This window comes from Zonotrichia albicollis, chromosome 2, assembly GCF_047830755.1.
Source record: "Zonotrichia albicollis isolate bZonAlb1 chromosome 2, bZonAlb1.hap1, whole genome shotgun sequence".
Classification (NCBI taxonomy): Eukaryota; Metazoa; Chordata; class Aves; order Passeriformes; family Passerellidae; genus Zonotrichia; species Zonotrichia albicollis.
Window position 1 is genome coordinate 98,813,680 of NC_133820.1, and position 27,576 is coordinate 98,841,255.

A 27,576-nucleotide genomic window follows, 5' to 3' on the forward strand; every position below is an offset into this window, starting at 1 on the left:
ATTAAAAATATATATATAATATATATATAATTGTCATACTGCCATTTGGGAATCATCCATATTCAAGTAGTACCTGGGAAAATGGGGTTGGTACAGGCAAAAATCATTCCAGAGGTGCAGAGAACCAGTAGGATATAGAGCACCTGTATAAATGACTATTCACCTGGATTTTCACTATAAATCAAGGCAGGCATCAGTATAAATGAGTGAAGAGAGATGGAAAGTGACCTGCCTCATCCTAAACCAGGCTATTCCAGAAGATAGTTAATCTCTCTGTCTCATTCTGTTGGCTACACATGCAACCTACATAACTAATTTAGACAGCATGTGTAACAGCTGAACAGACTAAATTTAGTGACATGAATAGTCTCTGAACACATAGGAGATGTAGAGCAGTGTAAACCCAAACTTTGTTGTTTATCTGACTAATTAGCCTAAGTCTGAGCACTATACTGCATTTCACCCCAATTAGCTGCAGGAAGCACAATACAAAACATATACTTGCCTATCAGAGTGCTCAGTCCCCAGCTGTGTTTTGGTGATATCCAGTTCTGACTCTAACTGAGCTGCTCTGTTTCTGAGGTAAAATCTTGATTCTGCACAGCACTCTGAAGCCCATACACATTAATTAGATAGCAACTGTAATTCTCCAAGCGTGTAGCAACATGCAATTATTCAAAATCAAAAGGGCAGCTATACTATGCAAATGAGATTAGGAACATTTTTTTGGAGCAAAATATAAAACTATGAAGAAGAGTTTATTAGGGTTTAACTGAGGAAATCCAAAGGAGGTTCTTGGTATCTTCTGCTATTAATATAGTCAAGGCACATTGGCCATTTGAAAATGCAGCTAGATATAAAACTACCTCTGTTTAAATAAACTTGGAAATTATGGGGAAAACTGCAATACTCTCCTGGTCATTTACTCACAGATTATTTTCTACTAAAGCAAGCTGTTCCTTGTGAACCTGAATTTCAGAGACTTTCTCTTGGTTTGCTCTCTGTGACTGAAATTCCTTCTCACAATTGGACACAAGAGAAGATTCCAGGTTTTTCATAGATGCTTTTTCATTTCCCGGTTGTTTTCTCAGCAGTTCTGTTTCAGAATGGTTTGATTCACACTTGCTCTGCAGAAAAACAAAGATTTTAAAGTTTCAGCTGTATGCCTATCAAGCTTACTGTCATTCTATTGGGGTAATCTTTAAAAAAAAAGATGATAATTCAAAAAGGAAGTCTGGGATCAATGACAAAATTCGTTTTCACTGCAAGATGGGTGGTTAGTTTTATATTTTCCCAGTCAAAATCTTCTGAGAGATTTATAAAATAATCCAATGTATATATCTTAATATAAATATACTTGATACAAATGCGAAAATGCTATGAAATAGACAGATCAATGGATTCTGTAGACAGAATCATTAATGAAGAGGAAGGAAGTTTCACATTTTGTTGAGGCAAGAAGCTATTGATTAACTGTTTGCACACAGGAAATAACATGTGATACTGCAAACTGGTACCAGCATCACCAGCAGTGTGAAATTAAACTTATTTTACTTACAGGAGCATCAAGAATAAACTGGGGGGAAAGGGAAAATTAATAAAACCCAATCAAAGAGATTAAATATCTATATATCTTTGAGGAACCTAAAAAAGAATACCCAAAAACCTAGTATATTTTACTGTAGAGGGAACAATGGACATATCTGAGACATAGCTACAAACACACATTAAAAAATAATTCCAGAGGCTGAGAATCAGGAAAATCAGTATTGGGTCAGCTACAGAGACAAAGAAAACTGCCTGATTCAATCTTAGTATAAGTAAACTGGATGCTATTTTCTCTTCATCTTTTCATGTATGCATTATAGTCTGACTAACTGAGTCTGGGGTGCTGCAACACTTTTATCTGTATTTTACTCAAGCCTAGTTTACATTAAGCACAATAATGCTCATCCAAAGGCCATGGGAAATCTATGAACTGGGACATCTTAACAAACTCTCCACCTCTACAGCACATTTCTCAGAAATTTCAGAAGATAACCATTTATGTGTTCAAAGGAGGAAGAACTAAGATCACAGGCCAACAGAAGGGAGGACAAAAAGAAAAAAGAAAGATAAAGGCAAGAAAAAAGCATTTGTCACTTATCAAAACAAAAGTCTTTTTTTTTTTTACCAAAATAAACTGAAAGGTTCCTTCATTCTGAAAGATCCCATTTTCTATGTCACTCAAAAATCTACTTCCTTTGCAGAGAAAGTTTTGATATTCTACATTTGTATTTCAGAAAATAAGAACACTGAAAACTGTAGACAGAAGAAGATACAGGAAAATAAACAGTATTAGAAACATTGAGAGAACAACATTATTCAGAATCAGGTTTAGTTTTCACTTCTGAATAGAAATATGTTGAAATCTAATAATGTAGATTCTGTGCTGGAATGCTGTGTAAAGCAAGAGCCTTATCTGAAGGTTATACATGGCTAATGAAAGACTACTGGTTGAAAGATACAGAAAAATTAGTGAAAATTTCCAAACTTCTGACTTTTCTCCAACTCTCCAACTGCATTTCTGCAGTTTTCTTTCCTGAAACTGTTGCTGTTCTCCACAGTCCCAGTAATCCCCTTCACAGAAGGATCCAGGGAGGCTTAGCCATATTAGATCTCATGAAGTTTCAGATAAATGTCTTGTGCTGGAACTCTTTCATATCAAGAGAATCACAGAGGATTTCACAAGGATACAAAAAACATCACACACATTTGGCTGGAATGCATAACCAACTGCAAACAGCAGCTTTACCCACTCTGCTTCCAAATGGCATAAAGGTTTAAGGAGACTGCTGGAAGCCTATAAGGAATGAGAAATTATCTCAGCTGGAGCACAGGATGGACAGGTCAGTAATAGAATCATACTGAAAATACCTGAATAATCTGAGTGTGTATGAACAACTTTTCAAAGTTTATCCAAACTGAATTTTAAAAAACGTATCACATAATAATTTTGTATTTTATGTAAAAATCAAGTCAACAAAAACTGATTTCCGAGGGAAATTAAGAAAATATTAAAGATATTGGTACTTCCTAAATTAGTCAATAATTTTAAAGTCTACACCAAGTTTCCTTGCTAACAAACAGCTTCAGCTATTCTGCTTACCTAGTGACTAGATGTAAAATCCAAGATATCTTTCTTGAAAACAACAGTAATTTTTAGCCCTGACTTTTGAGTGTTCATAGTAAAACCCTGCAAAGCAGTAAAGCAGTGTCCTTTTCAAAAAGTGTTCAACTCATACCCCCTTTGAAGAGTAAGCCCCTGAGAAAAGCCAAATTAAACACTGAAAAAATTGCAAAAGTGATCATTCATAATCCTAAAGTATATTTGGATCCCTTAAGTGTAATATTAACATAAACTTATTTTTCTAATATATTTTACATACCCTTTCTACCGTCTCTGCTGTGGAAATGAAATGCTAATTTAATAGTTCTTTGATTGCATCTACTTTAATGCAAAGTTCTGGTGTAGATGTGGCATTTTCAAGTACAGAGACTCTCTCCTAAGGTATATTTTGAGGCCCCCTGCCCATTTTCACAAAAGACTTGCTTAAGGCAAAAACAGGAGACTTGTATGCTGCTTCTGTTGTTAAATGATACAGCAATGCAATATAAAACTCTACAAAAAAAAAATTAAATCAGCTTCCAAAATCCTACAAAATATCTCTATGTAATTGTGGCAAATTTTAGGAGGCTGCAGTAATTCATTCTACAGTAAACTTTGGAGTTATTTCTTTAAATAACTCCTGTATACAAAAATTAGAGGAGTTCTTGCTTCTGACAGCAAAATTATCTTCTGGCATTTTAAACTATTCTTAGAATTCTACTCCTTTCGCAGAATTAATAAGGTTGAAAATTCTGCCATGGACCGCATTTTATTTTCAGATGAGATCTTCTCATTTCAGCAATAAAATTAGGTTTTGTATGTACATGATCTGTGGATGCAGAGATTCTGTCACTCATATTTATACTCCTGTCACCTGTAAATTCAGGCATGACTAAGAGATGAGAGAGTCACATTAAGGTGGAGTACACAAGGCAGCAGCAGCAGACCTGACTAAAAACATTAAGAATTTTGTACATTTCAAATTAACATAACCTAGGTTTTTCCTTTTTGAAAAATGCCTGTACTTTACCCAGTGATATTCCTGGTCAGCCACTTTAAACTCCTTAAGTTTCAGTGGGTGGCAGAATGAGTGTGGGAGGTTAACAGAGCAAAGTGAGAGGTAAGGCACTGTGATTTGCTTGAAGGATTTACTAGAAATGACATCCAAAGAGATTATTTTATGGGAGCACATCACATTAATTCTAGCTCTGTCTCACCACATAAAAAAAAGCACAAGGAACACAGAGCACTGCTGAGCACATTAAGATTGTTGAATAAAAACTTGTGTAGATACTTGCCTTGCATGAAACTGTATGAACTGGAATATGACATTTGGAATTGACCCAGTGTGTTGACATAGTGCTCATGAAGAGGCCTATTTATTTCTACACTTAATAGCAGGCATGTGGGAGGGATTAGAAGGATGAAATGTCTGCTGGTTTCAGGCTTGTTGGACAAACCAGAACCATGTACCAGCTTTATTATATCTTCAAGGAATTCTAAATTCTGCCACACCACCCTCCTGTGCTGTTTTGCTATTGCTGTGTTCTCATCCACTTTATGCACAACAACAGTTTGGTTCCTCTAGAGGATCTAATATTCTTGAGTAGCCTTCTGTGGGATTCACATTCTCTGAACCTGAGAGAAGCAGTAAGAGAAGCAGAGAAAAGAATGATCAAAACAATTCCTATCTCATTTACTGCTCCTGTATTGTTCACAAGTGGAATGCATTGTGGAAGATTGCTTACCTGAAGGGAATTGATAACTGGATTCTGGTGTGAGTGTTTTGATTCACTGACCAATTGAATCTGTGTGTTTGTTGGGACTGTTGACTGACACTCACAAGATGCTGTGCAGTTGAGTGCTTGGCAGATTCAGTTTAGATGTAATGTAATATAATACAGAATAAGATAGTATAATAAATTAATTAATTAGCCTTCTGATAAGATGGAGTCCTCCTCATCATTCCTCCAGGATGTTGGGCAAAAATTATCACCGATAGCCCTCAGCAGCTTATGTGATGTTCAGGAAGCAGACATAATCTGCAACAAAAACTGGAGAGCCCCCAAACCATGTTTATGTGCTCACAACGCATTTCCAAAGCCAAGCTATGAATTTTTCTTAAAATTCTTCAGATCTTCAAGTGGGAAGAGGCTCTTTGGGACATCTAAAGCAGTGGAAAGAAGGCTAAGGAGCTCAAAGCAAAAAGACCAGGGACAGGAATGTGACGGGTGACAAAGTACTTGAAATGATTCAGGTACGCTGAGTGGAGTTGTGTATGACTTTATGCCTTCAGTGATTCCAACCAATAGAGCATTTAAATTTTTTATTTTCCTTGAATTTTTTTTTCCCCCAATGTGACTAGTGGAATTCTAATCATATATAAAGTAAAATGCATACAGTTCATGGTGGAAAATCTCCCTGAAATAGAAGTGGCATTAAACGTAATTTTTAAATACTACCAGACCATTTCAAGGGTGAACTATGGAAAGAATGATTTCAACTCACTTGCTCCATCTGTGTTTCAAGGGACTCTATTTTCCCTTTCCAGCTGTGGCTCTCAGACTGCACTGATCTCTGCCAGTCTAACAGGAAAAGCCTGTTTCTGCTTCATGGCATTTTGCTTTCCCAACTTTCTCCTTGATCACAGGCTTTGTGATAAGAGCTCACAGTTCTCTCTCCAAACACATAAAGCTTATTTATTTAATAATTTACAGTAAGCTCCAAAAAATAGGGATATTTATAGACCTACAGATATGGTATTGGATATACTCTTTCCACTGAAAATTCTGCCATTTGGTGAAAATATTGAGAGACTTCTCATAAACCAGAGTTTTGTCCAAGATGAGCACATTTTAATGATCAATAGACATCTGTTAAGAATGGTTAGGTTAACATTAGACATACAAGGTATAGCAATATAGTATAGTAATTTTTTTTATTATATTATAGGATTAAAATAAAGAGTTCCAAGTTTATCTATTATTTCCTGTCTGATTTTTTAAGCTCAATACACACACACACCTGTGTGCTTTATATATATATATATATATAGATATATATCTATATATCTATCTATATATATGTATAAAACCACAGTGAAATATTCTACATCAATTTTGCACTGGAAAAGCAATCATGAAAATGTGTCCAAACTACTAAAACCAAATTAAGGGAATGCAAATGAGTTTTGGTTTGGAAGCTAATTCTTCTATAGAGATATCTAAAAATTTAATTTTTTGGTAAAAACAGTTTTAATTTGTATACTCATTTTAGACTTTGAGCACATGCTTCATCCTGAAAATATCTCTGTTTGAACTCTGGGCTTTCAACTTTATATTATCAAGCTCAGTTTGGTACTTTGCTAGTTTTTTATATAGTACCTATGAAGAAAAGTCTTTTCCATAAGGATTAGGTATACTGCTTGTACCTTAAAAAATAATAATTAGTGTGTATCTAAGATCTACGGCTTTATTAAGATCTGTAGCTTTATTAACTGGTGTTTAAAGGCTATATGAAATGTAAATTATGTGTATTTTTATAAACCAAATTTTTTCATTTGTGAAAAATATTTTTTACTTATAAATAACGCTAAATCTTCTTATAAAGAAGAAAAATGTCTGTAAAGGAATGTTACAGTTAAAAATAAAAAAAAAACAGATGGTTTATTTAGCATCTAGATTGTCATAAAAAAACCAGCCTGTCCCATTTAACAAGCAGAGCTCAATCAATTCCATTTCTTTTTACATTACAGTTTTTAAAAAGCCTATATTTTTTAAAGTAGAAGACAAATAAAAATTAAGTAATTTAATTATTATGTAATTGCTTACACAGTAATTAATCAAGTGGTTATCTCCCAATCAGGAGAAATAAAGCCACAAGTATTGGGAGAACAGACACAAAACTTCTGAGAACTATTGCTTGAGAAAGTGAACAGAAGAAGGGAAAAGAGCTGCAGAAAGGCTGTCTTCAACTGCACAGTTCAGAAATTTCTTCTGTGCAAAATTGCTGGGAGAATTCAGCTGTAAGAACTGGGGGAAGGGGTGGTAGTGTGGGGAAGCCTCTATGGAGAAACCCCTATTCCTGTTGCAAAAATGCTGTGAGCTACTGAGAAAGTTGTTCTGGAAACTTTCCAGTAAACCCAAGCAAAGAAATGATAATACTTTAAATATTTGGAGTATCACCTCAATTAATCGAAGGGCCTGGAGGAGCCAATACATATTCCAGAGGCAATTCTACTAAAAAGTACTTCATCCTATGACACCAAGACTTTTTTGTTTCCCACTGCTTCAACAAGTATTCAAGTATTGCAAAGAAAACCGTGAACCTTTCAGAAGTAACTGGGAGCACAGGAAGCTGCATTTCGTACCAGCTGACATCATCCTTATAAAGTGTGATTCCAAGAGAAGGTGAAATTGTGATTCCCTGATGAACCTTTGGCAGTCAAAGCCACTACCAACCTCACTGTTTCCAGGAGGGCACTTAAGGCAAAAAATTAGTATGTCTGGGAGAAAAGTTATTTAGAATGCAAGTGGTCTCACCTAACTTTTGGTCTCACCTAAGAATTAAACACTTGATCCAAATCCCTAAATCCATAATGAAGGGGGAGAGGTAAAATTAATCACTTTAAAAACTGGGGTGGGGTCTCCTGGAGGACTTTTCTTCACTCAAAAGGGACTCTTAATGACTTAAAAGTTCTATGTACCTGACATCAGGCACAGTTAATTTGCTCCTTTAAAACTGAGTAGCATTTCTAGAGGAAGAGAAAGTCAAGTGAACAGTAGAGCAAGTTCACAGATCAAGTACTGAAAAACCCAAAAGAAGGCAAGAAGCTGCAGAAAAAGAAGAAAACTCACATCACCTAGATAAGTGATGAAGTCCTGCATGTATTAAGATACATTTCTTGCTGCCTGGAAAACACATCAGTGCTGGAGTATTGTGTGTGCATGAGATGACACTATAAATATTTTAACTACTTTCACCAGGAACTGCACAGAGATAAATAACACAGTAGATAATGTAAGGCTGTATTATAAACCACTATTTCAAGTATCTTCTATCCAAAAGTAACTCTTGAAGAAACATAAATACAATATGTGTTGTCACTGAAACTTACACTTGCCAGAGCTCTGTCACACAATTTTAAAATGCAAAAAGCTTTCAATAATGAAAGAAAACAAGAGTTTTGCATTCAAAATGTTAAAACTTTCAGAAGTATATTTATTTATTTGCATTCAATGCCTTTTCTTTCAACTCATAAAAAAAAAATTACTGCAGAATATGAAAATTAGCCTATTGTCACTCACCAGTTTTTTAATCTAAATGCATCATTTTCTCTTGGCTAAGTTGCATTTCAAGTTTTTTCTTCACAAGGCTTCACTGAATCTCTGAAACACTCAGTTCAGTCTTTTCATTCAATAAACTGGAAAAGCAGAAACATTAAACAGGAGAATACAGACACTGATATACTATTTTTTCTTTTAGAAAGGTCACAAAAATTGTAGAAGATAGGAAAAATTTGAGATTTTTCTATTTTAGACTGTTTGGAATATTTTATTAATGTTAACTTTAATCTCAGTGTATTAAATTGTGTAAGTGAATAACTGTCTAAAGGATTACAGAAAAGTAAGAAGAATTCTTTGCAACAGGTGATTATAAGAAAGTCACAAAAATAATAAAAATAAAAACCATCCCCTGAGACATCCATTTGAATGCCTGACCTGTTTCAAATTATAACCAATAGATCTGTTCAAATGTAGTAATATTCATGATTCTCGCACTGCTCAACAAACTGAAAAGAATCATCAGTTTGGTTTGGGGATGTAAGGAAAAAGATCTTTCAGTAGCAGCACCTAGTTTTCAACAATTCAACAGTGTTCATAAATCTGACAATTTATTATAAAGCAGCACTCACTGACATATTTTTTATTCCCTAAAGGGTTTGATCGAGTCTAGTCCCAATATGCTTCTGAATGTGACTGGGAGCTCTGTTGAGCAGCAGACAATAAGCCCTACACAAAGATTCAGTTTTATTTCCTCTCATGAAAAGGCTGCAAGAATAAGAAATGGGTCTTTAAAACTAACACAACGTTTACTAGTTTATGCGTGTTTACCTATTTTTATTTTTAAAAAAATTAAAATAAAATTATTCATTTCATATGATATTTACCAAAACCATCAATCCACGTAGTTTCTAATAAAAAGCTCCTAACTCTAAATTAAATGAATTTTACTTTTTCACTGAAAGTGGTTTCCACCATATCATCATACCAATAAGACAAGGGCATTTACATATAAATAAGCAATGAAGAAAACAATTTCATTCCAAAATGAATGATAGCTCATAAGCAGCTTTCATAAATTTCTTTCCCTTACAAAAGTTACAAAAACCAGTGAACATAGGTGTGGCAGCAGCTCTCTGGCTACAGAGAGCAGCACACAAGTTTCCCAGGTGGGAAAGGCTGTGAGAAGATCAGAGAAAAGAATGAGAAACAATTCTTACCTTCACTTGCTGCACCTGTTGTGAACACGTGGAATGTGTTGTGGAGATTTGTTTATCAAAGGGTGGTTTCTCAATTAGCCAATGGTGATGGTGTTTAGATTGGAGGACCAATTAGGTTCAGGTGTATTGTAACTGTCTGTAAAAGCAATGGGTTTTTAACACAAATAGAATAATAAAGAAATTGATCAGCCTTCTGAGAATCATGGAGTCAATGCAAATTATTACTGGTCAGGGGCCCGCTGTGGCAGGACATAGGCTGGTGTTACCAGTCAAATTAATGCAATTACATTCTTTTACTTACCTAAGAGAAGCACATTCAGCTTCCTGTTAACTCACTCAGTTTCAGAATCCAGTCTTTTCTTGTCAAGCTTTTAATCTCAGTTTCCAGAGAATCAATGGTGTCTTTCATCAGTGACACTGTAGACATGTTCTAACTGTTCACTATCTAACTACAAATATAATCAAACACTAACAGCTGGAAAAAAAAAAAAAGACCTGATTTATAGAATTTATTTCAATTTTTACTCTGTTTTTAGCACAAATCTTTTGCTGAAGAAGAAATGTCCAAGTATCTCATTTACTCAACTATCTGTTTACTGAAAATAGTTGGCAAACATCTGAAATGTGACTTTCATATCCTTTGAAGGCAAATTGATTTCCCATCTTTTAGATCTCTGGGAATATTTTCATTTTTTCACATACATTTTTGGTTGGTAACAATGCTCAAGAGCAAAAATGTTTGCCATTGATCAACATTAAAAGTTTTCAGTGCAAATTAACATGAAAGAAAACATTATTATGAGTGTATGAAGGGAGAAATCATGGTTTGGGACACAACATTACCAATAATGGCTTTAGGTCTCAATTAAATTACATGCTTATGTCAATAACCAGGTAGAGAAATCACTGTAAAACACTTGCATAAAGCACCATGTAAAGCACCAGTTCCCACCACGAGGCCTTCAGGTCTGTAGCTAAAACAAAGAACAGATCCAAAGCCTCCTTCACAGGCTCCAACAAAGCCGGTTTGAAATCTTCAGTCTAAAGAAACCTCTATATTTTTATTAAAATGCTTACACTTAACATTATTGGATCCAATTCAAAGGATTGTCCTTTCTAAATTATTTGAAACACATATTTTAAAGTACAAAAACTCTCACCTCATCCCTCTCTTCCTTTACCAATTTTTTCAGTACTAATTTCTGTGTTACTACAATCAAAGGTCAGGCCTCTAAAGAACAAGTCTGTAAGCCTCTGCTATACAGTAGCTTCTTCAGTACTAGTGCCGTAAATCTCATGTTGATGTATTGCTCTCAAAGGGTACCAAAAGAACTGGAGAAATAAGATGATGTACCTAAAACAGGACTCCCAATATCATTACACGTCACATGTAGGCGTGTGATTAAAGTTAATTTACTACTCAGAGCTATTTCAGCCTACAGTGTATCCTTAATATCAGATGCACTCTATTTAATATTATGAACTGTGGTATTATATTTATAAGCTTGGCGGGATTTTAGAAGGCTGAGGCAGAAAAGGAAGATAAACCAGAATTTATAACCATAAGATCTAGAAGAAAGATATACTGCAGAAATCAATGTTAATTTATTTTAAAATAAAGTTCGACCAAGACTGTAAGTAAATTTAGGATTTATATTCATTATATTAATGTTTCCATTTTCTATTTTAGTGCCATTTGTTAGCTAACAATTGCACACACAAGTAACTTAAACCCTATTAAATACGACTTGCCAGAAGAGTGCAATTACATTTAGCTTTGAAGCATCAGGTCTTAGTAATGCACAGTCATAAGATAATTCACATTTAAATAGACTCCAGGTCTCTAATCTAAACCCCTGATCAAAGCAGAGCCAGTTCTGAGGTCGGGCGGCTCAGCACTTTGTCCAGTCCAGTGTTGAAAATCTCCAAGCCTGGGGACTGCTCAATTGCCCTCATGAGAAGCAAATATCTCTTTGTATTCAGCCTGAACCCTTCTGGCTTCAGTGGATGCCCATTGTTGCTCATCTTTCCACCAAGCACTGCAGTAAAAAGCCTGTTTATGACTCCTTGATGTCATACCTACTGGCAGGTAGGACTTATGTCCCTCTTAAGCCACTTCTACTCCAGGTGAAACAAGCCAATCCTCACCTGGATATAAGATCACTGTGGGTAAATCTGACAAAGCTTGGTACAGTCTTAAAATCACAGAATCACAGAATGGTTTTAGTTGGAAAGGACTTTAAAGACCATCTTGTTCCACACCCCCTGCAATGGGCAGGGACACCTTCCATCACATCAGGTTGCTGAGTGCTCCATCCAGACTAGTCTTGAGCACTTCCAGGGATGGAGCAACTTCTCTGGGCAACCTGTTCCTCACCACCCTCACAGTCACAAATTTCTAACTTGTATCTAATCTAAACCTGTTGTCTTCCAGTTTTTAAAACCATTCTCCTCGCCCTGTCACTACATGTTCATGTGAAAACCCCCTCCCCAGCTCTCTTGCTGGTCCCCTTCAGGTACAGGAAGGTGCCAAAAGATGTCTCTGAAGTCTTCCCAGGCTGCACAACCCCAACTCTCTCAGCCTGTCTTTGTAGGAGAGGTGCTCCAGCCCACTCTGATCACCTTCATGGCCGCCTCTGGGTTTACTCCAACAGGTCCATGGCATCATCATGGTGGAGACCCCAGAGCTGGACACAGCTCTCCAGGTGGTGCCTTTCCAGAGCACAGTAGAGGGGAAAGTCTTGGTAAATAACATCCACTGCTCTCAGCCTGTTTCCTGACAGCAGTCTGGCTGGTGCTGCAGGATTAACCAATAACATCACCTGTATTATATTTACAATTCCATAAATAATTATTTTCCCTTACATTGTGAATAGTAGTTTAAAGCTCTTCAATTCTCTGTTCCAAATGAGCCCTTTCATTAAAAGGAGTTTCTTGGGAAATCTTTATCAAATAACAGCAGCAACAAAACCCCTTATAAAACAAGTCTCAACTCACCACAGACTTGTAAAGCAATTAATTTTCAGAACCAGAAGATAAATCCTGAGCAACTTTAATTACACTGCTAGGTAGTTTTCATGTTTAAATAACCTGTGGGGTGGGGCTGAGTTGGAATGGGACAGACTCAAACCTGTAACTGCTCCCTGAGGCTATCATATTCTGTAGGCATCCTTCGGCAATCTGACAGTGCTGTACTCCTTTCTGGCTCCATGTGTCTTAATACAGCTTGAGCTGTCCCAGGAGTGATGCTTTTAGGAGTCCTGGGGCACTTTATAACTTCCTGACAAAGCTGGGAAATCTCCTCCTGTGCCTGTCTTTGAAAACAGTAGAATAACAGAAACATGGACTAGATAATCAATATATTACTGGGTCCTGTGGCTGGCTAGAGCATCCCAGAACTGTGTAATATCGAAGATGAAGAAATCATTTGTGCACAGATTCTTTGATTCAGGAAAGCATTTTTAACTCAAGACAGCACTTACAAACTTGTATTGAACTGACAGATTCAAATCACAGAATTTCCATAACTTTTTTTAAAAATATTTTTTAAACAAATACTTAGCATTCTTTCTTTTTTCTTTCATATGAAGACAAAATATTTATTTTTCTTGCACATTACCTTGTTATTTCAATTAATCACACAAATATAAATAATACAACCTGTTCATAAACACTGAGAATTTTGTCTCTCTCAGCTGTTAAAACTTTAAAGCTACCATGAATTTCTGCCATGACATTCATTTATTTTCCATGTTGACTCAAGTTTTTCACATTCTCTCAATATTTTCAAGACTTCTGGATCAGAAATCACTCCCTTAAAGAATATGGTGATACAGTGTTAAAGCAGAGAAACAAAACTTGAAACACTTTCTTATTATATCTGGTTAGAAAAATTCTATTATTGGCCCATTCCCATTTTATGCATCCTTCTGTTTACAATCAACTAGTTTTTCTTCCTGGTAGTTGCAGCTTTAGTAATTTAACATGAGATATATTCTAAAAAATATATTCCTCCTCTTCCAGAGTGACTTCCCAAGCTCACCTGGATGGATGATTTTTTTATGCTGCCACAAGTAGAGATGTACTTAGGACTTGAGAATGTGTTTCCTAATGCCTACAACAAATTCTCAGTCTCACATTTATGGCGGTCTCTGTGCTTTTCCAGTGACTAAATAAAGGCATCATGCCTCAAGGTGGTACCCTTGCTTTATTTCATATTCTCTTTGTGACATAACCTGCATTAGCATCAATGAGAAAGTGCATGCAGAGAAATAGAACTTTTGTGATTATTGATACTTCAATGTAAAATGGATAAATATGCTCTTTAAAATGAAGATGAAGCAGATATCTAATTAAAATAAATATCCATATAATACTTTAAAGTAACTTTTGAATGTCTGTATTTTTCTTTTTTTGTTATATTGCAAATATGCCCGAATGTCCTTCTAATATGTATCTAACAGAAAAGAAAGGGACATAAAAGCAAAATGTTAATTAACTTGAAATATTTCTGTTCAAAACCAAGGGTAGATTTCTACTGGAATATCTAATTAATTTTTAAATATGGTAGAAAGTAGGCCACCATGTTTGTTTAAGGTCCATGAAAGGTGAATTTCTGCAATGGAAATAAAGTAGTGTGCAAGTAAGTATTGTTGAAATCCAGAAAGTTATGTAAGAGCCTAAAACAGATTCTGAAGATAAACTGCAATTCAGAAATCCAAAATTGCACATCAAATCCCACTTGTTTAAGATCAAACTAATGTAATTTTGAGTCACTACAAAGAGTAATTTCTAGAAATTGATTCCTACAATCGATTTTGGCATTCATACTAAATAATCACATCCTAGGAGTACCTCTGATGATAAAGACAGCCTAGATATCTATTACAGTCATCATCACTGCTGACATATCGTGTAGATTAGGTGAATCCCATCCTAATATACTGTTCTCTCTGAAAGAGTCACTCAAGTTCTGCACTTATGTGCATTTCCCTAGTCCTAGGGAAGGGAACAGATCACAGCAATCAGCAATTGGCACCTTCAGTACCTCACTGAGCATCGAGGACTCAAACTTACACACAGTATTTGCTCATTCACAATACTACCTTTACCAACTAGTGAAAGAGCACTTTTTGGAAAACATGATAATATTTATATATCCTAAAATATATACTTACACTACACTTGCCATACAGTGGTAAGAATTTACTGCTGTGACACATTTCACCACTGATTTGAAAAGAAATATGGAAGACCCAGGGAAATACAGGCCAGTAACTCTTGCCTTGGTACCTGTCAAGATCATGGAGCAGATCCTCCTGGACACTATCCTATGACACGTGGAAAATAAGGAGGTAATTTGTTGTGTTGTTGTGAGGGTCCATAGGATGAGGTGAGAGATGAGAATTCGACTCCAAGTTCTCAGAAGGCTGATATGTTATGTTATGTTATGTTATGTCATATTGTATTACATTACATTACATTACTATACTAAAGAAAGAGAGAGGATACAACAGAAAGCTAGAAAGGAATGATCATAAAAACCCATGACTGACCAGAGAGTCTGACACAGCTGGACTGGGATTGGTTATTAATTAAAAACAATTCACATGAGACCAATCAAAGATGCACCTGTTGGTAAGCAACCTCCAGACCACATTCCAAGCAATCAGATAATTATTGTTTTCATTCTTTTCTGAGGCTTCTCAGGAGAAAAATCCTGGCGAAGAGATTTTTCATAAAATATCACAGTGACAGTAATTAGCGGCACACAACATGATTTCACCATGGCAAATCATGCCTAACAAATTTGGAGGCCTTCTACAAGAGGGTTACAGCAGTGGTGTAAAGTAAGTGGTGAGGAAAAAGCAACTGCTATCATCTACCTGGGCTTGTGCAAGGCATTTGACACTGTCCTGCACAATGTCCTTGTCTCTAATCAGGAGAGACATGGAATTCACAGATGGACCATTCTGTGCATAAAGAATTAGATGGATTGTTGCACTCAAACTGGCCAATGACTCAATGCCCAGGTGGAGACCAGTGGTGCTATTCAACATCTGTCAGTGACATGGACACAGGCTGGGAGGAGAATGGATGGAGAGCAGCCATGGGGAGAAGGACTATGGGGTGCTGGTGGACAAGAAGTCCAACATGAGCTGGCAATGTGGCCTTGCAGACCAGAAGGCCAATCACACCCTGGGCTGCAGCAAAAGAGGTGTGCCTAGCAGGGTGAAGGAGGTGCTGCTCCCTCTCTACTCTGCCCACCTGGAGTGCTGCAGCCAGCTCTGGAGCCCCCAGCTCAAGAAAGACACTGATCTGTTGGGGTAAGTCCTCAGGAGGGCTGTGGCGGCGTTCACAGGGGTCCCAGGACAAGGGAAGAGATGAGAATCTTCACTCCATGTTTCAGAAGGCTGATTTGTATTATTTTATGATATATATTATATTAAAAGAAAATTATATACTAAAACTATATTAAAGATTAGAAGAAAGGATTTCATCAAAAGGCTAGCAAGGAAGGGAATGGAATGATAATAAAATCTTGTGACTGACCAGAGTCCCAACACAGCTGGACCTGTGATTGGTCATCAAGTAGAAACAATTCACATGGACCAATCAAAGATGCACCTGTTGCATTCCACAGCAGCAGATTATTGTTTTTGTTTTTCTCTGAGGCTTCTCAGCTTCTCAGGAGAAAAAAATCCTGTCAAAAGGGTTTTTCAGAAAATATGTCTGTGACAATGGACCACTAAGCTGATCAGAGGGCTGGAGCATCTCTCCTATGAAGACAGGCTGAGAGAGCTGGGATTGTTCAGCCTGGAAAAAGAAGGCTCCAGGGAGACTCCAGTACCTAAATGGAGATTAAAGAAGGCTGGAGAGGGACTTTTCACAAGGGAATGTAGTGATAGGACAAGGGGGAATGACCCTAAGCTGAAGGAGGGAAGGTTTAAACTACACAATAGGGAGGAATTGTTCATTTTCCAGAAGAATTCACTTCTTTGGAGGGTGATGAGGAAGAGTTCACCTAAAAAGGTTGTGGAGTCCCCACATCTGGAGGTATTCACTATTAGGCTGGATGGAGCTCTGAGCAACCTGGTCTAGTGAAAAGTGTCCCTGTCAATGAAAGGGGAGTTGGAACTAAGTGGTCTTTAAGGTCCCTTCCAACACAAACTATTCTATGACTCTGATTTCCTTGAGACAGGAGTTCTATAGGACAGAAACCAAGCAGCTGTGATTTACACACAGACTTCTGGCTCAGTACCAGCACAACAGCTTACCCAAACAGCTTTCCAGTAAGCATGACATCTCTACACTTTTATTTTCTTTACTCTTTACTCTTGCTTTCCAAGATGATCATATTGTTCCTACAGGTGTATATGACTGAAATTCTATAGGCAAAACAAAATGAGAGGTTAGAAATATTCCTAAAAATAATTTTTTAAAAGGTGGATTGCAAAATATTGTACAAAATTATCAGCAAACCCCTTTTCCCATTATTGCTGATATAAATATTTATGACCACCACTTTCATAGAAATTTTAATTATTTCTCTACTTGGTTTCATCCTGGGAGGTTTTTGAATAACTCTTATCTATGAAAATTCAACTTTCTCTATCAGGTTTATGATGTAGAGCACAGTTTCTTAATAAACATTACTAAAGTCAAGGAAAGGTGCTCATATTTATTTCTGATTTTAAGTACAAATGAATACTGAGTGACTGGTTCCTGCTACATCTTTTTGAAGAGCTTTTCTGTTGGAGTTAAGCCAAGCTTCTCCTCAAGTGACACAACACTTTTTCCACATATTGACAGATAAAAAGATGATTCCTCAAATAATAATTAAAATTCTTCATAGTTATTTGGGGATGGAAACGGGAGGATGGATCATAAATTGGCACACTCAGACACGTGCAATACCACCATTCACTGTTGCTGAGTGAAATTCTTTCAAAGAATTTCTTTAAAGCACCTTTAACCCAAAGCTCCTGGGCCCACACATGGAGCATGTGATTAATGCAAAAGCCTCACAAGAGGCAGGGAAAGGCAGCGTGAGCAATGCTTACAGGTCACAGGATTTCAGAGACAAAGCCAAGCAGCCAAGTCTTGTCAGTCCCAGCCCCAGGAGAGAGATGGGAACTCTGAAACTGCCACAGCTGATCAGGAAGGACTGACAGTGAACTCAGGGAGCTCAGCTGAGCACCTCTACTCTAATTAGGTTCATCTCTTCCAGAAACTAATATCCAAGGAGACACTTTCACAGATGAAAACTCCAGCAATTGCCACACAATCTCTCAGGCCTGACAAGAACAAAGCAAGTGTTAGATAAGACTGACTTAATCTTGTGAAAATAGCTTCCTTTAATTAAACCTTATCTTCTATCCAAAACCCATCTAATTAATGTATCTATCTGTAAGACTATGTGCCAGTTGTATCATCCAGAATAAATATTATTCTTTGCACTATACTTGTTCCTTGACAGTGTCAAACATTAGCTTCACACATATGATAAACACCAGTCTGAACTCACTCCTGATTTTTAAAGTCAGGATAACATATTACTGGTTTACAAACATCATGAAGTTAAAACATCAGAGTATTACAAGGCTAATTAAGCTTTTCTTTATCCCACCAACAAAATAATTTCAGAGAAATTACTTCTTATGTTTCCTTATATCCCAAGATAGGAGTTCTTATTTACAGTACCTCTGGCTGTACATATCTTCTTCTTGGAATAGCACAGACAGGGAGAAGCAGGCTGGTGCCTTCAAAGAAAGTGATGCAAAAAGGGTAAGGAGGCCCTGTGAACCCTGTGACTCCTACTGCCTGCTCATGGCAAGGATACAAACAGCCCTTGTAAGAGGCTGCTTTAGGTAGTTCCAAAGTCAAGCAGAGAAACCAGACAAAATGTCCTCTCTTCCCTGCTGGCCTCTAGCACAGGTTTTATATTCTGGAGACAGTGCAGGGTGAGTTACGGGGTTCTTTGGCAAGCAGCCACTATTAAGCACTCATGGATACGGCTCGTCTTTTCAGACATAGAGTGAGTAACACCTCTGAAATAAAATCCCCACCTAAAGCCAGAAAATAAATTGGAAGATTTTAACTTCCAGACACAGAGCTAGAAAAACCAAGTATTTTTCTTTTCCCTTTCCCCATCCTGGATTTCTTGTAAATCTTGCTTTCAAATTTTGGCACGGTGGAAGTGGAGGCTCTGTATTATCACATTTATCTCCAAAAGAGATGTGAAAATGGCATCTTGTGTTTTCACAACTTTAACAAAGTTATTCCTAATGAAAATTCATTTTAGGATTTATTCAATTTATTTTTAATTGATTTTATTCTGGTATGTCTAAGGTATCCTCTAAGGGACATAGGGTGAATTATTTTTCATATCTTAATGCTGATTAACGTTGTGCAGAGCAGTTGCATTGCTTTTTGAATATCAAACAATGCTTCGTTGATCAAAAAAGAAATTAAATTCATATACAGGATTGTTTTCAAAAGTGAAAATAATATTTGGTGTATTTTACAGATATGTGATTTATACAATAGTAGTTGGGACATAAAAAAACTTAAATGCCCAATTCAGAAGAGATAAATAAATCATGGTGTGCTTTTACAAATTCATACTTTTTGCTGATTGTCAGAATATTTCTATATTCTGACAATATAAATAAATCACAGTGTGCATTTACAAATTCATACTTTTTGCTGATTGTCAGAATATTTCTATCTTGCTGGATTTGTCTTCAACAATAGGAAGGCATTTATTGTTGCATGTGTATTTCATCCTTCAGCTTATCAGAAACAGACCCATGACATTTTTATCTGTCCACCCAGTATTCTGTTCACTTTACGTTTTTTAGAAAATTATAGTTCTAATTATGAAAACAGTTTTTGACTAGAAAAACATAGACTGCAACATCTCTTGGTAGGTTTTTAGGGACACCCTGTGGCAAAATGACACACTGCAAACGTTCAAGAATTAAGTGCCAAAATGGAGACAAGTGGTCCCACATTTTTGGGGGTTTTAGTAACATCAGTTGTCTCACAAGACACATTTCCATACTTCTGACCAGTGCTAGAATGCACAGGTTTGTGTTTGCATTTTGTCAACTGCCTTCAACATTGATTTCCAGCACATTTTTATGGACAAAATCCGCATGCTTTTTAACATTTTTAACATTTTTAACCTGTGCATTTCAGAATAGTTCATCCCACTGAAAAATGATTACCAGTCTAATTCAGCAAAACGTTATATCCATTTCAAATTGCCTAAAAAAATTCCTTCTTTTTTTTTTTTTTTTTTAATGTGGCAGTACAACACTAAAGGTACTGGCACACATATCACATCAAGCTCCTTTTAGAGTCTGTTTCTCTCACTAATCACCACCAGCACACATGTTGTGATGGTTTCTACTTGCCCTATTACACCCACACAGTTCTTTTAAGGCAGAATGGAAGACAAAGGTATGTAATGTACCTTTTAGAAATACACATCCATGAACAAGAGAAATACAGCACATATTTGCCCATAGGGATACTACTGTGCATAAAAAACTTCACCTAGCACTGAACATTCTCCCACGGTGTAAGCTTAAGCACAGACAATAGCTTTTGGTGAAGAATTATAGCTTAGGTCTGGCAGACTTTAAGAATGGCTTAAATGCAAATCTGAAGACAATCTGCTGCAGGCAATACATCTAGTCTTTGATCACTTTCCAGCTTGTTAATGAATTATGCTATTGACATTTAGCTTCTGTATCTTCATGAGCACCATAGAGAGTATATTTCACAAGTCTCTGCAATTGCATTAACTCTGTCTCCTTGTGAACTCATAAAAGCTTCTAGCATCCAGAATATCCTGCAGAGAGGAACTGCCCATGTGGGTCTTGCAAGAAAAATCATCCACTTTATGCACTGTGCACTGGCCTCTTGTTGCCCTGTAAATATTGTGGGAAATGCCCAAAAGTATCTGAAGCAAAGGTGTGAAGAGGATGAAGTCCGGCTCTTCTTGGAGGTGCCAAACAATAGGATGAGAAACAACAGCCAGGAATTACTGCATAAGAAGCTCTACCTGAACATGAGGAAGACGTTTCCTGTGCAGGTGACCGAGCACTGGAACAGGCTGCCCAGAGAGGGTGTGGAGTCTCCCTTACTGGGAATATTCAAGAACTGTCTGGACACAATCCTGTGGCATGTGCTCTGGGATGACATTGCTTGAGCAGGAGGTTGGACCACATGTCCCGCTGGGGTCCCTTCCAACCCGACCGGCTCTGTGATTCTGTGATCTGGTCATTCCCGCTCGGCCGAGCTCCATCCCCTGCCCGGTGCCGTGGCTGCGCTGGGACAGGCGGGACCCCGGCGCTCACCGAGCCCGGCCCTCAGCCCTCACCGCCACCGCCCCCAGCCCTCCCCGGCGCACGGCAAGCGCAGCGCCCGCCCCCAGCACCTCTCACCCGGGAAGCGGAAGGCGCTCCCGGTGCCGCCGGTTCCAAGGAGTCCCCGGGAGCACGGACGGGCGCTGGAACCCCTCCGCTCCCCGCCGTGAGTAGCGCAGGGCGCCTGGCGGGGCTGTACGGGCGGAAACGCGGCGTCGGGGGCTGAGGGCACGCCGCGCTGGGAACCCCGTGGAAAAGAAGGCAGAAAACCCTAACAAAGCTGGACTACGCAAAGTGAAATCGAATTAGCAAGGCTGCGTTGAATGAGGGGAAATACACATTACGTTCCGTTTCTTCCTTTGGTCTTTCAGGCACCAGGGAGTGCGAGGAGCAGCTGCTGTGACACCCTCGATGTCCTGCGAGGCTCCCGCCGGGTCTGAGCGGCATCAGCGGGGGAGCGCCGTGCCTGGGAGCTGCCGTGCTGCTGTGGGAAGAGCATGAGTGTCTCATGCCCGCCACCCGCCTTTCAGCTCTGTCACAGGAGCCGGCTGCGCTCCTGCCGCATTCAGCATTAACGGAGCAGGCATTCCTTCCGTGCGCTGTGCAGTTACTAAAAACATGGGGCTCCAGTCGGTAAAGAACTGCCTTTGGCTGCCCTGCGTCCGCAGGACTCCGAAAGCTTGCTTCTGGAGCACAGCTGGTGGAGGCCTCATTATCCAGTCTGTTTCTAATGATGTTTACCAAAATCTAGCAGTGGAAGATTGGATCCATGACCACATGGATTTAGAGAAGCAACAGGTCCTTTTCCTTTGGAGAAATTCCCCTGCCGTGGTAATAGGCAGACATCAGAATCCCTGGCAGGAATGCAACCTCAGGCTGTTGAGGCAAAAAAATATAAAACTAGCCAGGAGAAGAAGTGGAGGAGGAACAGTTTACCATGACTTAGGCAATATCAATTTGACTTTCTTTACAACCAGAAAAAAATATGAACGAATGGAAAACCTGAAGCTCGTTGTGAAGGCTCTGAAAGCCTTGCGACCCCAGTTAGATGTACATGTCACTGACAGGTATGACATCTTGCTAGACAGGCAATACAAAATCTCAGGCACTGCTGCTAAGCTGGGAAGGACAAGTGCTTATCACCACTGTACCTTACTCTGTAATGCAGATAAGTTTGTTTTATCTTCTGTGCTAAAAAGTCCTTTTAAAGGGTTAAAGAGCAATGCCACTCCTAGTGTGCCTGCCTTGGTGAAAAATCTCTTTGAAGAGGATACTAGTTTAACTTCTGAGATGCTCCTGGATGCCATTGCTAAAGAATATGCTATGCAGCACCAGATAGATCACCATATCACCTTAATAAATCCAGCTGATGAGACTCTGCTTCCTGGAATTAGTGACAAAACTAAAGAACTACAAACCTGGGAATGGGTGTATGGAAAGACACCAAAGTTCAGCATCAGCACATGTCTTAACATGGTCTATAAAGATTCTGTTCTTGATGTTAAAGTAAATATGGATGTAAAGCATGGAAGGATTGAAGTCTGTAACATTGATCTGCCAGAGCAGTGGCTGCCACCAGGACTGTACAGTGAACTGGTCAAGAGTCTTACTGGCAGTAAGTTTTGCCCAAACGAAATCACTGCACTAGTGACAGCATTGCTAAGAGTGTGTCCACAAGATGATGAGTTGCACAGCAGGTGCAGTCTACTGTGTGAGAATATGATAAGATTAATGTGACTTGCATTTTGAAAATGTAAGTTAAATTTCTGCTGCTTTTTTATTTAATGTATTGAAAACAAAATTAAAACAATCACTAGTAAGAGAAAAATTCAGCTTGTAGAAAACAAACTGTTCAATCTTGTGCTTTTATTTAATATTACAATTAAATTTCACACTGCATGCACCTGATGTTCCTAAACTGTAGGATTGAAACCACTGCTGACAAGACATCATTGCTGCTTGAACCAGGGAAAGTGGTGGGGACATCCCAAACTGGCCCTGTAGCAGAGAAGGTACAAATGGCTGACACAGATGGGATGGGGTAGGTGTAAAACTGGTGGTGTGCTGCTGCACTGGATGCCCCAGCCTGCATCCTGCTCCTTGTGGACAGTAGACCAAAAGCTGTGTCACAGCCCCTGAGCTGTGTGGAGAGGGATGTTCCCTGGTTTCTGATTCAGAGTCCCTTCTTGCAGAGTGCTGTGCCTCTGCTGTACAAGCACTGCAGTGAGCTCAGCTCAGCCCTGGGTAGTGAATCACTGCAAGTGCAGCCTGGGTTAGGGCTTTTGTCCATGTGCAAGAGCAGGGGAAGACAGGAAGTTCAGTGTGGGGGTTTATGTGATGAGGACGGAGGAGGCTAACTGGGAGGCCACACGTGCCTCCTCTGTTCCTATGCCTGGCACAAACTGGGAGTGCCTGCTGCCCTGGGTACTGCTATCAAAGCTGAACACTTGAAAATGCAAATACAGATCTAGGAGAGTTTCCTTATGTTACCACCTAGCAGATTTTCCCATAAAAGGCAACAATGAACTGAAAGTGACAGTTTTATTGTTAAATAATAGTTCTATATATAGTAAAATTATGGAAAAAAGGCTCAAGATGTATTTCACTGTTTTTGAAGGAAAAGTGAAATGCAATTTTGACTAGGTCAGAACAGATACCTGAAAGGAGGCTGTGGCCAGGTGAGGTTCAGGCTCTTCTCCCAGGTAACCAGTGACAGGGCAAGAGGACACAGCCTCAAGCAGCACCAGGGGAAGTTTAGGCTGGGCATTAGGAAATAACTGTTCACAGAAAGAGTGACTGGGCATTGGAATGGCTGCCCAGGGAGGGAGTGGAGTCACCTTCCCTGGAGGTGTTTAAGAAGACAGGATGTGGCACAAAGTGCCATGCTCTAGTTGACAAGATGATGCTAGGTCACAGGTTGGACTCGATGATCTCAAAGGTCTTCTCCAGCCTAGTTAATTCTGTGATTCTCTATGTTTGAAATTGCCATACTAGGTTAAAAGACACAAAGCTTCACACACAGGAAATTACTGTGTTTACAGTGAGACTTCTCCAGAATGTGGCTGGATCTCTGAGGCATTACACAGCTTCCTTGAATTTCCTGGTGTGAAGAAATCAAAAGATGACTGAAGCTACAAATAATAAAAAATAACCTTTATTCCCATTAAAAATAGGCATATATTATACACAACTGAATAAAATTCACAAGTGACTAGAAACTTCATATCACAGCAGCAAACCAGGAAGCTCCTATGGAATGTTTGGGGGAATGACTAATAGCACACAGCTCTGTGGCACATATATTTTCATTTTGCTGACGCAACACTGCAAAGCTGAAACATTATTATGAGAAAGGATAAAGAAGGCAGACCACTGGCTAATTGTGACCCAGAAAACAAGGGAAAGACCAGCTCCATTTCCTATTGATTGCTGTGGAATAGATTTGTTATTAGAAAAAAGAGGAAAAGAATAGCAGCATTAGATGACAGAAGATGAAATAATAAAGTACATTAAGGGGAAAAAAACCCCATAATGGAATACACCAACCATCAAGAAAAATAAATACAGGAAACAAAAAAAAGTTCTAGCAATAAACATGCTACTAGAATATAAAGGCCTATTGTATTACAAGGCAGAAAGTGTAAGGCACGTGTCAGTCCTGAGGCTGAAAAGATTTTGATGGGACCTGAAAAAGAGGCCACTGCCTGTTTTTTACGTCAGATTGTATGACTTAGGCAGATTCTTGCTAACAAAGAACTCTTGTATAAGGAAAAAAAAAAAAAGGCAGCACCTCTGGTAATACCTTCTAGTTTCCAAAGGCTGAAGGAATGACAAGGGAAGACTTTATTCTAAATATAGCATATTGCTAAGAATTGCGGAATATTTTGAGTTGAGGGACTTGGTATATTTTGAGGAACCCACAAGGATCAAGTCCAGCTCTTAAGTGAATGGCCCTTACAGGGATAAAATATGACCTTAGCATTATTCACACCATTCTCTGACCAACTGAGATACTCAGGGTACCCAACTTCTGAAAAAACTTAAATTTTCTTTTTAGGGGACTCCCTTAGAGGTAGCAAAATACTTACTGCAGTTGAGAGTGGCATGAAAAGCCAGTCATTAGGCTTTAAAGACAGAGAGTAAGACTGAGAGGATCACACATCCTTTCCAGACTTAATGCAAAGGATGGATATCAGGTATTTGGTCATGTATCACAGAATAAAAGAACACACAGGGGTGCCAGGGAAGAGATTACAGCTGTTTGCAGCCTTCCCAGTCCAAAATCCATTATGCAGAGACACATAAGACAACGCTAAAATGACTGTGTTCTGAACCCCTTACCACATTCATAGGCAAAGAGCTTGGAAACTGGAATGTGAGAATTGGGATTACTAGTTAAATCTGGGAAATAAAGTATTACAGGACTGACAAAAACCTTGCAAAATAATAGTCATGACTAGAATACAGGAATTAAAGGAAATAAATAAGAACGCTTATAAAAGGGGACATGTGGGAGCCCAGCTTCCAATGATTGTTAGGTGGTCAGTTAAAGATACAAAATCCAAACCAGGTTCAATTAAAAATCAACAGTAAAAATAGAAATGACAGTATAGAGGCTTTTGAAAGACATTATTGAGGGTCTGTTATGAAATCAAGATAAAATTTAGACATGGATTGTAATTAAGATTACAGAAATACAATGAAGGAATCACGCAGTTTGGTTTCCTCAGACTGGAAAGTCTCAAATATTCTAAAACATATAGATTTTAAAAGCTGTGCTGCACTAAGTACTTAGAAGAATTGCTTCTGTGGGCAACCAGCTGGACTCAAGCAGCATGTTTCAGTGTTACATTTTTATGCTTATGAAAACACTTATCAAAAGCAGTCATTTCTGATCACGTTTTCTTTGTGTGTTTAGTAAGAATGACATCCACTGTTGTTTCACGACAAGGTCTCAAGTCAAAGTCACAGTATCCAATGCTGAAAAGACCCTGCAGAAATGAACAGAATTGACATGGTGAGCATATACTCACCATGAAGAGCTCATTTTAACTTAATTAAAGAAGTCAAAGCATCCTTACCTTTGGTTTCTTAAAATAATCAAGACCCCTTCCTATCTTAATCATCCACCCATTGTTGAATCTGTTTGAAAAATGCCCAATAAAAAGGTTACATCCACATGATGCACAAGCTCCTGGTTTCAATCACAATTATTTCCTAGTGTCACCTATACCTGTGTGAACCACAGAAGATACCATTCTGTATAGAGACAACTATTCACAATTAAAAAATACAGAACTACAGAGGGCTGATTTCATCCAGTGAGGGCCAGTGCCTTTTATTTTGTTAACCACAGCCGTAATTATCTCAAAAGCTAACTATTTAACTTTTAGGGTTAAATAGTTTGTAGTTCAAATAACTGCTATTTGGTCATTTTTTATATCACCCACCTGATTTCTCGATCATGTATTGAGGACGAAAAGTTAATATTCAGTGTTACTCCATAATTTCTCAATGATTGTTTTATTTCTTCCAATGCACTCATCTGTTGACTCCTCCCACTACCCTATCAAAAGTAAAAATAATGTGATGTGGTTTCATTTTCTTTTTTTAAATTATATATTCTATTTCTGGTCACCACTTCTTAAACTCATATACCTTTAAACTCAAAACATTTTCAGTATCAAAGTAAACCAAAAGAAAATAACTTGGATGAAGGCAGATTTACAGTTTCAAAGACAGGATAAAAAGCAGACAGTCTACAGGTATATTTGCTGAAGGATGTGGAGGATGAGCTCACTTTCAGCTCTTTGAAACTTGATATGTACTATTTGAGCCAAAGTAAGTGCAGTAATAGTTTAAATAAGTGCAGTGGTAATTTGAGAGATTTCAGCTCATGAAAGCCTCTAAAATAACAAATACAGCTGTTGGAAGAGAAAAAAAATCCTGTCTCAACAGATGCTTTGGTTTTTACGACATTTTCCACAACAAAACTTTCAGAGAAATTTCAATTTAAGATTCTGCTTACTCAGAATTTGTTAACCAGAAAACTCTGAATTTAAAAAATTACTTATGTTCAACTATCTAGGAACAAGCCTTTATTTTTTTAATCTTGTTTTGCATGTGGCATCATCTGAGTACAGAGAATAGAACTCAAAATCTAGACACTTACCTCATCATAGGAAGTGAGGAGGTGGATTGTTTTCACCTTGCATGGCCCCTTAACTAGCATCTCGCAGAATCGTAGAAAGTTATACAACTGAAAAAGTTTTATTTAATTTAGTAGCTTGGAATTTCTCTAGTGGCTACACCTATATCAGTTACACCAAATATCTACTTGCCTGATGAACCTGGCGAATGTACGGGTCCTCCACCCAAACTTCAGAAACATTCTCAGTGAGGTACTCGTGGAAAAGCTTTTCATAGCCAAAACCTGTTGCATTTTCTTCTATCCTGATTTGCTTATGGTATTTGCTATCTGAAAGGAAAGTAAATCTCTGTTTAAGTAAAGGTCAGGACATAATTCTCATGTTAAACACCTCGCCCAT

At 38.1% G+C, this 27,576-nt stretch overlaps 3 protein-coding genes across 4 annotated transcripts in view; 1 reads left to right on the top strand and 2 right to left on the bottom strand.

The window, feature by feature from the left end:
- TSGA10 (testis specific 10) lies at nucleotides 1–21,060 on the bottom strand. The gene is given in 15 exon segments (XM_074536205.1): nucleotides 1–577; nucleotides 931–1,133; nucleotides 3,429–3,661; nucleotides 4,096–4,099; nucleotides 5,657–5,725; nucleotides 6,427–6,531; nucleotides 8,265–8,277; nucleotides 8,475–8,570; nucleotides 9,983–10,078; nucleotides 10,080–10,099; nucleotides 12,516–12,593; nucleotides 12,781–12,960; nucleotides 13,693–13,849; nucleotides 13,851–17,038; nucleotides 17,714–21,060. Coding segments are annotated over 14 exon segments (1,410 nt in total). The 5' UTR covers nucleotides 13,898–17,038; nucleotides 17,714–21,060; the 3' UTR covers nucleotides 1–468.
- LIPT1 (lipoyltransferase 1) lies at nucleotides 21,052–25,095 on the top strand. Its single transcript, XM_074535778.1, has 2 exons — nucleotides 21,052–21,194; nucleotides 21,400–25,095. The coding sequence occupies exon 2, from the start codon at nucleotides 21,647–21,649 to the stop codon at nucleotides 22,763–22,765; it is 1,119 nt and encodes a 372-aa protein (XP_074391879.1). The 5' UTR covers nucleotides 21,052–21,194; nucleotides 21,400–21,646; the 3' UTR covers nucleotides 22,766–25,095.
- Nucleotides 24,161–27,576, bottom strand: part of MITD1 (microtubule interacting and trafficking domain containing 1) — a 4,823-nt gene continuing 1,407 nt past the window's right edge. The window contains exons 3-7 of one of the 2 annotated variants that reach the window (XM_005486427.4): nucleotides 27,370–27,506; nucleotides 27,201–27,287; nucleotides 26,479–26,594; nucleotides 26,110–26,170; nucleotides 24,161–26,019 (exon numbers count right to left, since the gene is read on the bottom strand). In XM_005486427.4, coding sequence (XP_005486484.1) covers nucleotides 25,924–26,019; nucleotides 26,110–26,170; nucleotides 26,479–26,594; nucleotides 27,201–27,287; nucleotides 27,370–27,506 — 497 coding nt within the window. In that variant the 3' untranslated portion in view covers nucleotides 24,161–25,923. The remainder of the gene's footprint in view (nucleotides 26,020–26,109; nucleotides 26,171–26,478; nucleotides 26,595–27,200; nucleotides 27,288–27,369; nucleotides 27,507–27,576) is intronic. The other variant, XM_074535779.1, reaches the window with a different exon arrangement.